Source organism: Pristis pectinata, chromosome 3 (genome assembly GCF_009764475.1).
Source record: "Pristis pectinata isolate sPriPec2 chromosome 3, sPriPec2.1.pri, whole genome shotgun sequence".
In the NCBI taxonomy this organism is placed as follows: domain Eukaryota; kingdom Metazoa; phylum Chordata; class Chondrichthyes; order Rhinopristiformes; family Pristidae; genus Pristis; species Pristis pectinata.
In genome coordinates, this window is record NC_067407.1 from 62,252,949 (window position 1) to 62,266,174 (window position 13,226).

At 39.5% G+C, this 13,226-nt stretch overlaps 1 protein-coding gene across 7 annotated transcripts in view; it reads right to left on the reverse strand.

Annotated features, from left to right (window-relative positions):
* rasal2 (RAS protein activator like 2) overlaps positions 1-13,226 on the reverse strand; it is a 352,406-nt gene that overhangs the window by 40,942 nt on the left and 298,238 nt on the right. For all 7 annotated transcript variants that reach the window (XM_052011425.1, XM_052011423.1, XM_052011424.1 and 4 more), the window contains 3 exons: positions 10,282-10,380; positions 5,803-6,357; positions 126-270 (listed from right to left, as the gene is read on the reverse strand). In XM_052011425.1, coding sequence (XP_051867385.1) covers positions 126-270; positions 5,803-6,357; positions 10,282-10,380 — 799 coding nt within the window. The remainder of the gene's footprint in view (positions 1-125; positions 271-5,802; positions 6,358-10,281; positions 10,381-13,226) is intronic.

Genomic DNA, 13,226 nt, shown 5'->3' on the forward strand with positions numbered 1-13,226 from the left:
TTTTTCTCTGTCCAAAGAGAGTAGAGACAGTGGTAATCGGAACTTCCGCCACAGCACCTGAGCTATAGCAGCAGCATCGGTGAACATCAAACAAACTAACTTATTCATCCATTATTGTATCTTACCTAAGGCATCATGGAGGTACTTCTGGCCAACAAGCTTCAAATACTCCTCTATGGCTTTTGTTGCTAAGGTATTTTCCCTGAAGAGGAGAACATCATGTTCCCCACATCGATCCACCTCAGACATCACCAAGTCTGTAAGAAAATCCTGAACAGAGAAAGAATTAAGAGCCTCAATGGTGGGTAACAGCTGATGTCCTATAATACGTTGAGAAAAATGAAATCTTCACTAACATTAGCACTCACACAGCTTCAATCCAAAGTGATTAAAAGTGATTTATGGACGCATAGAGATAAACAGAAATGCATGGGAGTGAATTATTCCCTGTTACCTAACTGTGTACAGGAACTGGCACTGAGCCACACAAGGGAGAAGAAAGAAGTTAACACACATTCAACATGTGACTCTGTTTTATGGATAGCAATAGGTTCAGTTTAGTTATTTAAATGTAGTCGCTGGGAAATGGAAGTAATATAAAAACTGCTATTTCTGAGACACTTGCGTGGAAACCAAGATCAAATATTGTCACTGAGATCTTGACATTCATGACAATGAACAACTCTTGATATTGAAATCCTCTTGTGTGAATATTCCAACGCATAAAGTTATCCAAAAGTCTGATTGGTAAGAAGCAGAGATTATCTCTGTTTCTAACACAACTGGACATAATACAAACTATGCTGAAGTTTGTAAGACATAATAAAGATTGAGTAGCAGCATGAGGAGCTTACTGAAAAAAAAATCAAGTGGTTCCAAGGAATCACAATCAACATCCATCTCCCTTCTCTTTTTGGCTGTCTGAGGTAATTTGAACCAATGTAATGTTACAGAAGGTACCACCCTGAATTAGTTACTAAGACTTATAACAACAATTCAGTTATTAACCTGAGAATGCTGTGCAATAAATAACACAATCAATCACACAAGCGCTTAGAACCACATTTCTCAAAAGCATTAATTAAACAAAAAGACCAAATATTAACCAATCAAAATAGACGTTAACAAGACACAGAGTTTAAGCAAAACTGACTGCAACAATGTGTGGTGGAATCACCTTCCAAACCATTTAGTTGCATTAAAGCAGGAAGTTTTATGTTAGATAGGTTACAGTCACATAATCATGGAGAGAAACGGCATGGAAATAGACCCTTCAGTCTACCAAGTCCACACTGACCATCAAGCACTCACACTGACACTAGTTCTACCCTGAGCTACTGTACTCTCCCAGTATTCTCATCAATTCCCCCTGATTCTACCACACACCTACACATAAGAGGTAATCTACAGTGGTCAATTAACTTATCAACCTGCACATCTTTGGGATGTGGGAGGAAACCGGAGGAGACCCATGCAATCACAGGGAGAATGTGCAAACTCCAGACAGCACCCAAGGTCAGGTCACTGGAGCTATGAGGCAGCAGCTCTACCAACTGCACCACTGTGCCAATTATTAGTTTCATCAACTGGTTGTCTTGGATCTTTCCCACCTCCCGGCACTGAACCCAGGCAAGGGTTCCAAAGTGACTCAACTATTTGCCCCTGTGCTGCAGAACCTGAATATCCATTCTTAATCCAGATGTAGACACACTGGGGGAATAGAGTGAAGACACCACCCAAAACATTGGAAAATTTAAAGCTAATCTAATCAAAATGACAGCAATGATTTGCTTATGTCAGGACTCACTGGAGTGGTTTCAGGGTATTAGATTCCCAGTTTCCCATTAACTTGATCCCAGCAAGAGAATGAAGATGAACATCATTGTGCTCACTAATTGCCTCAAACTGTTATAACTGATAATAGTTCCAGCCATTTGTCCTTTATGCATGTTTTTATTAATGCTCTTTATTCAGAGAACACAGCACAGTTGCAGTGCTGTTCAATAGAAAACAGCCAAGGGAAAAGAAGAGGCAGAGCATCTGCATCAACACCAATGATGCAAGTCCACAGCATAAAAGGTCACTAATGGCAGGAGGTTATATAAGTTTTAGCAGCAAATGTAATATCAACTGGCAACTTATATTTTTTGAAAACAGAAAACTGAGCACATCAGGCAATATCTGGAGAGAGAAACAAACTATGTTTCAGATTGATGATTATCGGGATTGGGATAAATTGGAGATAAACATGTTTTAAAGATGCAGAAGGGAAATGGGAAGGAAGGCGAGTGATAGGGGAGATTGGAGGAGAAATTAAATGACAATAATGATGAGAGTGAAAGGAACAGGGTGGTAATGGGATGAGAGGCTAATGATAGGTCGAGAGAGGGAAGGCAGCGGCAGCAAGGCCATCAAGTCTTCATTTGGTGATAGTTCCAACATGAAACAAATATTGTAAACATATTTGAAAATAGAAGTATTTTGCTGTTTCACCTGGAAATGGTGTTTGGTTTCTTGGATGGTGGGAAAGGAGGATGCAAAAGAGTAGGTACTGTACCTTATGTGGTTGGAAGGTAAGATGCTTTGGGAAGGGAAGGTTTCTTTACAAATACAGAAAGGAGAGTGGAAGATGGGTCTGGGGATAGCTGTAAATGTTGAATGCTGTAAATGGCAGATGACGACCCACTGCCAAAAGATGGATTCAGGAGTAATCTCACCACAAAATGGGAGATGGGGAAAAGGAAGAGAACAGAAAGTGTGCAAAATGGAATGGACAGATCAAAGCAAGTGCAGTGCAGAGAATTTGAGGAAAAGGAGACAGCATTTCATCTTCCAACATTTCCATCTTAAAGGTTCAACATTGATTTCGACAATTCATGACAGGAAGCACTTTTTTTTTGCAGATTTACAACAAATGCAGTAATTTTGTAATTTCACATAATGATTTTTTTTGCAGATAAACCAATGTGCCTCAATTGGTGAATCAGCAACGGTTAAATATATTTGGTGAATTTTATCTAGGACCTCCCGCAGGCAGGTCTTGGCTTGAATGTTTTGTCTATTTACCACCGAACGACCCGGCCATGCTCAGAATTTTGACTCACATCAAGATAGACCACTTTGCTGAAGTACTTAGCACCTGCTGGACTACATCTCAGGATCAGTCAGCAGTGGATGAAGAGTATAACCAAGGGAAAACGTGGACGAAATATAAAATAGCAAGTATACTTTAAAGTCCACCAGCCTCTGTAAATCAACTCACTTAACCTTTGTGAAAGATCATCTTCAAGACAATGATTCAAAGCCAAGTAGTTTTCAGGTGGCAAATGATCCCACCCATATCCCATTCCTCTGTTCAGGTACATCCCTCTTGATCAGACAATTCAAACATAATAATGCAAACCTTTGAACATGTTTGTGAAATTTTCACCAAATGTAAAATTACACTATTTCATGCTATAAATAAAATTTAAGAAGTCCAAACTTCTGTAATTTATTATGTTAAATCACAATATTCGATACTATTTGTCTTTCTGCATTCTGCTTGCTCTCCTGAAGACCCTTTGATGAGGTTTGGAACAAGTTTCTACTCAGGGCAAAGAAGTGTACCTTGAAAATAGCAAATCATTTTAAAGAGGAGGTATGAAGATTAAATCAAAGAACAGCTAAACACAACATTCTAGCTAATCAGAAACCAGATCATTTTACACCTCTCTCATTCACTGTAGCACTCAGAAGTCAAAGCTATGATTCTCCAGGACAGTTCAAGGTAATATTGGACTTGCATATTTATGGTATCTTTCATAAGCCAAGGATATTTGAAAGAGCTTCAGAGCCAAAGGAGTTGAAGTTCTTTTGTTATATCAGAAATGCAGGAGCCAATTTTAGCACAAGATTCCATGAACACTAATGTGAAAATGATCAGGTAATCTGTTTTAGTGATGTTGAGGGACAAATATTAGCTGTGTGTGTGGTGGGGGTGGCGGGGGGAGGGGTGGGGGGGAAATCCCTGCTCTTCCAAACTGTGACATGGTATCTTTTATATCCACCTGAGGTGGTAGAAGGGGCCTTAGGTTAATATCTCATCTGAGAGACTGTTACCACAACACTCAAGGGTGTAGAACCAGCCTCAAGGTCTCAGGACTCTGCATCAGACAGAATATACTTTAACCCACTGAGCCATTGCAGCAGCTCAGAAAGTTGCTCTTGCAAACACTCGTTACTAAATACTCAAATATATAGCCTGAGTTCTCATGGACTATTACTGCCTCCTGACAGTTACCTGACCTGGGACTAAGTTCTGAAACACAGCTGCAACAGGGTTCCCATTGTAATTTCTCATTCCATATAATTACAAACACAGTAGCTGTGACCTTATTCTGGCAAGAGCTCTTAATCTTCTGAGCTTTAATAAGAACTTTCTCCTGCAGACAGGAGTAGCAACAATTGTTAATGATTGGCCTGTCTTTTTCCCACAAGTGGAGAGAGAAACAGAAGAGATTTAAAATTGAACAAGAAAGTATCAGAAATCTCGGTCTCAGCGATAAATATCCCAAGGTACAAATTAAACAATAAACTGAACGGTCTTAGAAAGTGTGGGTTCTCACTGCTATAAAAAATGAGAACAGAAAATGAAAATACAGTAAATTCCTATAGTGGGAATTATTTCAATTCCTTAAGCTTCAAAATACTGTGACTGAACCGCAGACAAGACAAAGTTGCGGAGAACTAATATTTACTTTCAATCAATGACAACAATTTGCAAAAGCCGAGAGAGGAGATGTCCAAAGACCCTGGGAGCAGGAATGCTGGGGATATACACAGTTGACAGGTTGGACAATCCAGCCCATTTTGACAAAGGCCTGACATTGCAGGATCTGCAATTTCCACACTGTTGCAATATATACTGTATAGGCACCATCAATGGCTATATATTATGGGTTGGTCGAAGATGGTGTTGATAAAAAGGCTTCAGCTACAATGGATCTGAGCAACATCTGATATTGCAACATCTTTAATAATTCAAGCTAAGTCATCTCATGTTCAACAGCAAGGGATACCAAAATTACTATGTGGACGGATATGAAAGATTCCTTGTTAGAAAGTTAAAATTTTACTCCAAGCAAAGTGAGTGACAGCCATATTGAACAATGGAATCTTTTGGAAGGCTGATACAGAACTGAATGGTCTTAGAAAGTGTGGGTTCTCAATGTGTACCCCAGTGATATGGTTCAAATGTAATCACAGAGGAGCAAACCTGTGATGATGTAATAATTTTCCTTATTCTCCCCAGCTATCCTTCATCAGCGAGCGTCAGCACTAACTGGCAGCTGACTTTACAGGTCGTTGGGCAGCAATCACTGTTTGTGTCGTGTTAAAAGGCCAATGTGTTTTTATTTTGTGTTGTCTCACTGCATCAGAATTCGAATCAGATAAAAGAATGCCATCAACTGAGTCAGGGTGGCAGGAATTCTGCTAAATTTGTACCAGTGTGTACATCTCTCAGGAAAATCCCATGATTTCTGACATCCAAACTCAGAGCTTCAATTGCAAATTTGCAGACAGATAAACAGTCACCTCTAAAATGACAATCACTTAATGGGACTTGAATAGGAACAAGATCCCTCTGAAAGGCCCAGCAAATAAACAGAGTTAATACACTGCAGAAAAACACAGAAGGATTTCGTTATTCAGATTTGCTGATAAGGTGCATCAATATTTTTAACTGCTTCAGTTTATTAACACAGCAAAAATACGACACAAAAGTCCCAATGTTACTGTAGTAGTTATTTCTTTGCCTACCTTTGCACGACCAGTACTTTGCAAAATGTGAACAAGTGCACAGGCCATCTCTTCTTTGTTCTTCACACTGATAACTGGTTCCAGAACAGAGCACAACATGGTGTAGTTATTGGTGACAAACTCTGCAAACTCCTTATACTGTTCCATAGGAAGAATGGCAATTGTCTGATAGCGGCATTTAATGCGGATACAAGGGCTTCCTCCTTTGCCCTTGTTTGAGTTTGGTGTGCTGACAGGGTACCATTTCTCTATGAACTGCCGTCCAGTGACACTGGTGATTGGAATATTGATCAATCCCACATAATTATTCTTATCTTTCTTTTTCTTCTTGTCCATATCCTTGTAAATATGTACTGTGATGTTCCTGACCATTGGCAAAGTGTAAAATTCAAAGTGCTCACCCCAAAACAGGTTATCTGCTTTCATTTTGCTGGTAGTTCGTGCATAAAGTGTGTCATCCAGGCACAGTTCACAGAAGTACCTCTTTTTAGGGGCTAAGTCTTTTGCTTCAATAATCCAGAGACGGAGTACATTTTCTGCACGGCGACAGTTGTCCTGCAAACATAAAGCAGTGCACCTATCAATATGTTTTAGTCCATTCATTTTTTGATTATTTTTCATCTGTCCAAAAGACCCACCCAGGTTACTGAGTCCAAAGCATGCCATTTTTACAAATTGATAATGATGGTGATGACAGGTAAAATTGAAAGGCTGGGCATTTGAACCCAGCATGATTTACTTTCCCCTCTAATTTCCCCTGTTTTTTATAACATGTGATAGCCTGGGACACGTTTGGTGTCTTTTCCCAATAACAGAGCTGGAATCAAACACTGACCTGTGGGGCATCAAATGAGATAGTCCTGCCAACCACTCCTCATAGAGTCACAGAGTAATACAGCACAGAAGGAGGCCCTTCAGCCCAACTTGTCCATGCCAACCAAGGCATCCACCTGAACAAGTCTCAGCTGGCCATGTTTGGCCAATATCCCTCTCAACCTTTCCTATCCAAGTACTTATCCAAACTTCTCCTGGGCAATTCAGAAAAATGTAATGGTTAACTTTAGCAGTACTTTATATGGCTTATCTGGCAATATTAAATCAAGTCATTTTCTAACACCGAATCTTGAGGAGTGATAACTGGGGATCGAGAGCATCCAGTATTTTTGAGTGCTTTTAATGGTCAAAATGCACTTTAAATAAGGATCCATTTAATGCTCTGTTATCTGAATCATCAGCTGTCTCCTTGAAGATTAAAATTCTAATTTAAATCAGGGGTTATGCTGATAATTACTCTTACTAATGACCAAGAATAAAATTGCAAGGAAATGGAGTTTCAATAATTGTGAAATTGGAAGAGGGCTGGTGACAGGGATTCAAACACTTCTTGCTCATTTGCAAAATTTCATGAGCAATTATTTTTCAACTGGTTTACAGATCATCTTAAATAATAATCTTAGGATGGGACATGAACATAGGTATCTTAAGACCATAGAGTCAGAGCAACTACACTGCGTGGTTAACTACTAAAGTAGCCTTCCACAGTGTGATGAGGAAAATCCCATTGTCCTCCACAGCTGCTGTGATACAGTAGCAGATGTAGGGCTCCAGCTGAACTGAAGGAGATCAGATTGAGTGAGCGTCAGTTCTGCACACATTTCCCAGCACTATCATCAGAGCATGTTAACCACCAGCCCTCTTGGTTGCTCCAGATAATTGATTAGAGATGTTGAGTCAAGGATTTTGCACTTAGAAAAGTAATTCATTGTTGCTTCAAGGATGTCCAGTTGAGAATAAAGCACATGAAAATGTACAATAGATAGTGCCAGGACATCCCATAATCAGAACTAGTTGTGTGTTTTGGTTTGATATTATATTTTGTTGTACTTCCAAAATAATTTTGAAATGTTCAAAACTATAATCACAATAAATTATTATTTTTTGATGAGGTGGAATAGAAGGCAGGAAAAAGAACCTTCCTCAGCTCAACCAAAATAAGGGTCTTGTTGCATGTTATTACTGCAATCAGTAATTTAGCCTGCTTTCAAAAAAAATCCATCGATCCAGAAAAGAACATTTAAAGAACTAAAGACCTATGTAGAGAAAGCGTCCTATGTATAAATTAACATACATTTAGAGGTAAGATGAGAAGCTGCACATGTGAATGCAGAAAAATTAATAATCACACGTGGAAGAGTGCAGTAATTAATCGACACTGATGGAAAACACAGAAAAATGTCAGTGGGACAGTACCAAGTACATGCACGCACGTGCACACACACTCACACACACACACAGAAGAGAGACATTATCAATCCCAGAAAGCAACCAGACCAGGTTGTGCACACCCCATTGCTATTACTGACACAAATTCTGATAAGGTGGAAATTTGCAGCAGGTGCACTTAAAAGCAGCTGCCTAATGCGGGGAGGACCATTTCTTCAAGTGGTAAATTGAATGAAACATTGCACTGGGTGAATAATTCACACATGTTGCCATGTGAGTGACTTGTGGGCCTAGTAAATCCTGTGGACCCAATTCAGTTTGCTCACAAGACTGACAGTATGAACAAGGCTGTGCATAGAGTGATGTCACGTACACACGGATAGGCACACTGTAATGTGCTGCAGTTTTGTAAAAGCCCCGCTCACGTGAAAGCAACGCTTGCCTCATGCAGTCCCACAACACCACACAAGCTGTACATCATAATAATATTTATCTGAAGAACACACCAGCATTTGACCTGCCGGCAAGCAGCAATGAAAAGACCTGAAAGAAGAACAGAATGTGACAGTGAACTGCGCACAAGGATGAAAGCACGGAGTCAGCCACAGATATGAACACCGTCAAAATTGGAGTACACCCACCGTTTCCAGGTTTTACAGTCCTTGGAGACAGAAGGCAGAGTCCTAACAGCATTATATAAGGCTGAGAGGTGAATAACAGCATTACTGTTAGGAGCAGAAAGCTGCAGATTAAATCAGCAAGACTGATGTGATTATTCAGACCTTATGATCATGAACTTAATTACATTTTGCATCTTCCAACATCATGATGAATATACGCAGAACTTTGTAAGCATGGTTAATTGAAGTTATGAACATTGCAGTCCAAGAATAATGACCCTTCCAAACTCTGAAAGATCAGCATGGCATTAAACTATCCTTGAGAATAGTGAATCTGCCAAGACTTGCTAAATATGACAGCATAAGTATCAATGTCCACTGCATAAGCCCTTCCACATTTCCATTAGTACTGCAGGGTACTGTGCGGTAACATTATTGAGAACAGCGTTTTACAACATCCTTATTGTAATCTGAATCCAAAAACAAGATGAGATAAACTTGATTACCTAACTGCAGTGCAGAATAAAACTGACCCAATGAATCAATGAGGTTTAGGGCAGGTTTCAAGTGATAATTCAAAGTGACTTACTGTTAGAGTCAGCATTACTTCACCACTTTGCATGCACTGTACTGACTCAATTGAAATATGCATCCAATTTGTCTGGACACTAGTGTCATAAAATAGCAAATGCTGGATGTACATGCATCTTGAATATCTAATGTCTTCTTTACAGTAGCAATCAGCAATGGAACTCACACAAATCTCTACTGATTAAGCACTAAACCTGTGGATGATATCAATTGAAAATTATCCATCCTCAAACCTCTGAAATACAAAATATCCCCTTGTCTGTTAAGATTTGTAGGATATTGTATCATGGCAGGCCAAAAGGTATGATAGGATATTTAGCATAAAATGTGAGAAACAAGAATTTTATATGCTATAGTAAAAAGATTTAAAATCAGGGAAGCTGAGGTAAAGCACAAGAATATTTAGTGCAAAGTCTAGTTCATATAATAGGTTGGGAACGATCAGCAGGCTTGAAGACAAGGATAGATGAGTATTGGGACCTCTTAGCCCACTGTTACGTCAGGATGAATAATATGCACATAAAAGCACTCTACAAAAGGTAAGTTTCAGGGAACAAACTGCATCAGTGAGCTGCTGGGCCCTGATGAGTGTGTAAACAAGTAGGTTGCTTTTGTTACTCATATGTTGTTCAATAAAAATCATGACATTGATCTGATTTGAGGGATTCCTGCAGTACTTATCACTTCAATAGCTATTTTCCCTCTTTCCTAGGAGATTCTTGATGAACTTAATATGCATGAAGAAAGAGTCACTGCATCATTGCAGGATATCTATCCCACCCTTGGAGTTGGTTCCTTATTAACGCAGAGTGCTTTGAAAACATGTCACCATCATGTACCGATAAACAAAACCAGATAAATGCAAAATGTCCTGACATTCACTTGCTCTTATTGGTAATAGTCTTAACACTGCCTGTTGGGTTGCCCCAAGTGCACATTTTTATCGGCTAAATTTGATAATCTGGTTGCCAAATTTCTGTACTTTAAAAGTAGAACAAACTATTTTAACACAGTTATTGATACATTTTTGCTTAAATATAACTACCTTGTTTGGTTGCACTGTTCTCCGAAGGTTCTCCATCCACTTATCTCTCTCTGCCACAGATGAACAGCTAAAGCATTTACTTCCTCCTGTGTATGAAACCTGCAACACAAAATGTGTCAGGTTATGCCTGGGCACGCTACAAGTGCAAGATGAAAACTGATTCAGTGTTGTTTCTTTACATAACAAGATGTAATGAGGGGTTTAAAACAATGCCAGTTCAGTACAGATATGAAACATTCAAGTGTACCATTGGATGTGAATCTTGAAAAGTATCGTTGAAGACATTTCATGTTTTTACAGGAATGTTAGAGTCGTGTTGTGTACGAAGGCAACATTGTTCAATATAAATTGTGCAAGTATCTCCATCAGAAGACTGGAAGTTTCAGTTACATTTGTACTCTGCTGTCACCCAGTCAGGAAGGAAGAATTTATCTAAGTGACAAAACAGGGCACAGTAGCACTAGTCAAAGCCAAAGGAATACAAATCATACTGACGGCATTTAAACTCAATCCCTTCCCAAGTAATATCAGCATTTGGCTGTCTTTCCCAGAATGATACACTTATTACTTGCAAAAAGACTTTGTTTAAACCACGAATTTTACCAAGGTATGGATTTCAGAGCAAATGTGCCAAAGTATAACAAAAACAATTGCAACAGAACCCCTCACCATGTATATTCTCCAATGTCAGGGGAAAATTTAAACACCGTAAAAATCACATGGCCGAGTGTTTGAGTCTCCTTTCACACAGGACAAAAGGACAGCCTGCAGCATTGAGTGGTACTTGTTTATACCCTAGGGTAGCATTACAGCAGCAGCACAAAGGAAACCATATCCTTTGTGGTTCAGGAGTAGTCTCTGTGCCAATTGAGTCACATCGCCATTTCCTTTACTAGCAAAGGTGAGATCACCTTCAGTGCCATGGTCCAAATTCAAATGATGCCTGCTGTCCTGAGTTAGCAACCTTGGTATCCACAGAACTACCAATGGAGTGTTTGAGTAAACAGTCACATGCTATAATTAGGCTGAAATTTTGCCTGCAGCCTTTCACTACCATGGTGAATCTGGTACTTCTGCAGACAGTATTTCCTATTTTAAAAAGGGCATTGAAGGAACTTATTGACAGAGGACATGAACATCATATTAAAATAAGGAGATCCAATAAATATACAAAGTTTTGTGAGGTCTTATTACAAAATGTTGTTCTACTAAGTGAAACTACAAAGACCCTGTCCTTTTTAAACATCATCATTCTTTCACATATCAATAAAGAAGGTCTGTTTTCAAATCCATGGCTGTCCTCACACTGAACCTTTTGACGACACGACCTTTGCACAGATTTTGACCTTAAGCTAACCTCTTGGGTTGCAGTCAATCAATCACCTATGCCGCCCTTTCCATCATCTTCTTGAGGCCCTTCTCTCTCACTCTATGCTTGAACTTTGCCAAGCATCTCAGTCTATTACCTTTACTCCTTTAAATTTGCACTGCCACTCTTCACCATCAACATTTATTATTTCTATTATTACACCCAGTGACTTTAGAGAACACATTGTTTACTTCACCACCTAGTGAAATACTGTTGCCATTTAATTATATAAATACTAATTATCAAAGTGACACACGGAAAACCCCAGCACTAGTTCAAGTGCCGAGTGAAAGAACTCCAGTGAGATAAGCTAACTGAAGGCTCCACCACTAAAAATGGGCTGAAGGAGGATGGAAAAAGATTTGGGAAGGTACAGATATGGAGGAGTGGTTCCAGAAATGGGGTGAAATGAGGTTGGGTGGAGAATAATAATTTTAAATTTTATCTGCTGGGGCTATGAGAGACAATGTAGGGCAGTGAGAAGTTGGATAACTGGCATGCAGGGTTCAATGCAGTGCAGAATGTGGCGAACTGCATTGTGGCTAGAGTTAGTTGGAGGTCAAGAACAAGACTGTGGAGAGTACAGGTGTGGGATTTGGCCATTCAGCCCTATTCATGGCTAATCTGTATTCTGACACCCACATGCTTTGGCTGTACATTCAGCAGCTAAAATCTCAGATTTATATTTATTAATTGAACAAGTATGTCTTGCTTTTTTATGGGAGAGAGTTGTACAAGTATTAAACAAAGTTTGCTGACTTCTCTCCTAAACAGCCTGGCTCTGATTAAGGACTTGTGCTAATGTCCCGGATTTCCTTAAAAGGTATTTATCTTCCTGATCAATTAGGTTCAGAATCTTAAACATTTCAATAAAATTATCCATTAATCTTTGTACTCCAGTTGAGATCATGAAAAGACGTAATCACTTCTTCATAAACTTGAAATGCAGATAACAGTCTCTTACTTGGAACATTACTGAATGCCTTCTGGAAGTGTATTAAAAATAATCCACAGAAATTGTGTATATTAGTTCTTTAAAAAAATTCAGTGGCCCATTGTTATGGACTAGGTTACTATTGGTGAATGTCCCTTTAAGATAGGGCAGTGTGTGTGCGTGTGTGTGTGGCATGCTTACGTCAACAGAAGATAAAGGACGTTGTTGAAGAAGTCAGTTGGAGTCAGTCAGAGGAAAGAGAGAGGGAGAAGAGAGCAAGAGACACCAGCCTACTAGTTTCTCTATCGATGGATGAGAAACAATAACTGTGCCTGTCACTACAACCCACGTATGGATTTTTGGAGTAATCCGGTGGAGTCCACTTTGTCATTAACCTGTGGAGGGAAACAGGTATTTGTGTGGACGGCCATGTCTCGGATGCTTTTCGGGGTGGCAGATACTTCGGAACGACACAGTGGAGTTCACTTTGTTGTTGACCTGTAGAAGGAAACAGGTATTTGTGTGGACGGCCACGATTCAGATGCTTTTCGGGGTGAGGAAGTCACTACTGAGTAAACACTGAGGTGTCGTTTGGGTTCCATCGTGGAACATTTGGATTTTGTAATTACTCTCTATTTTCTC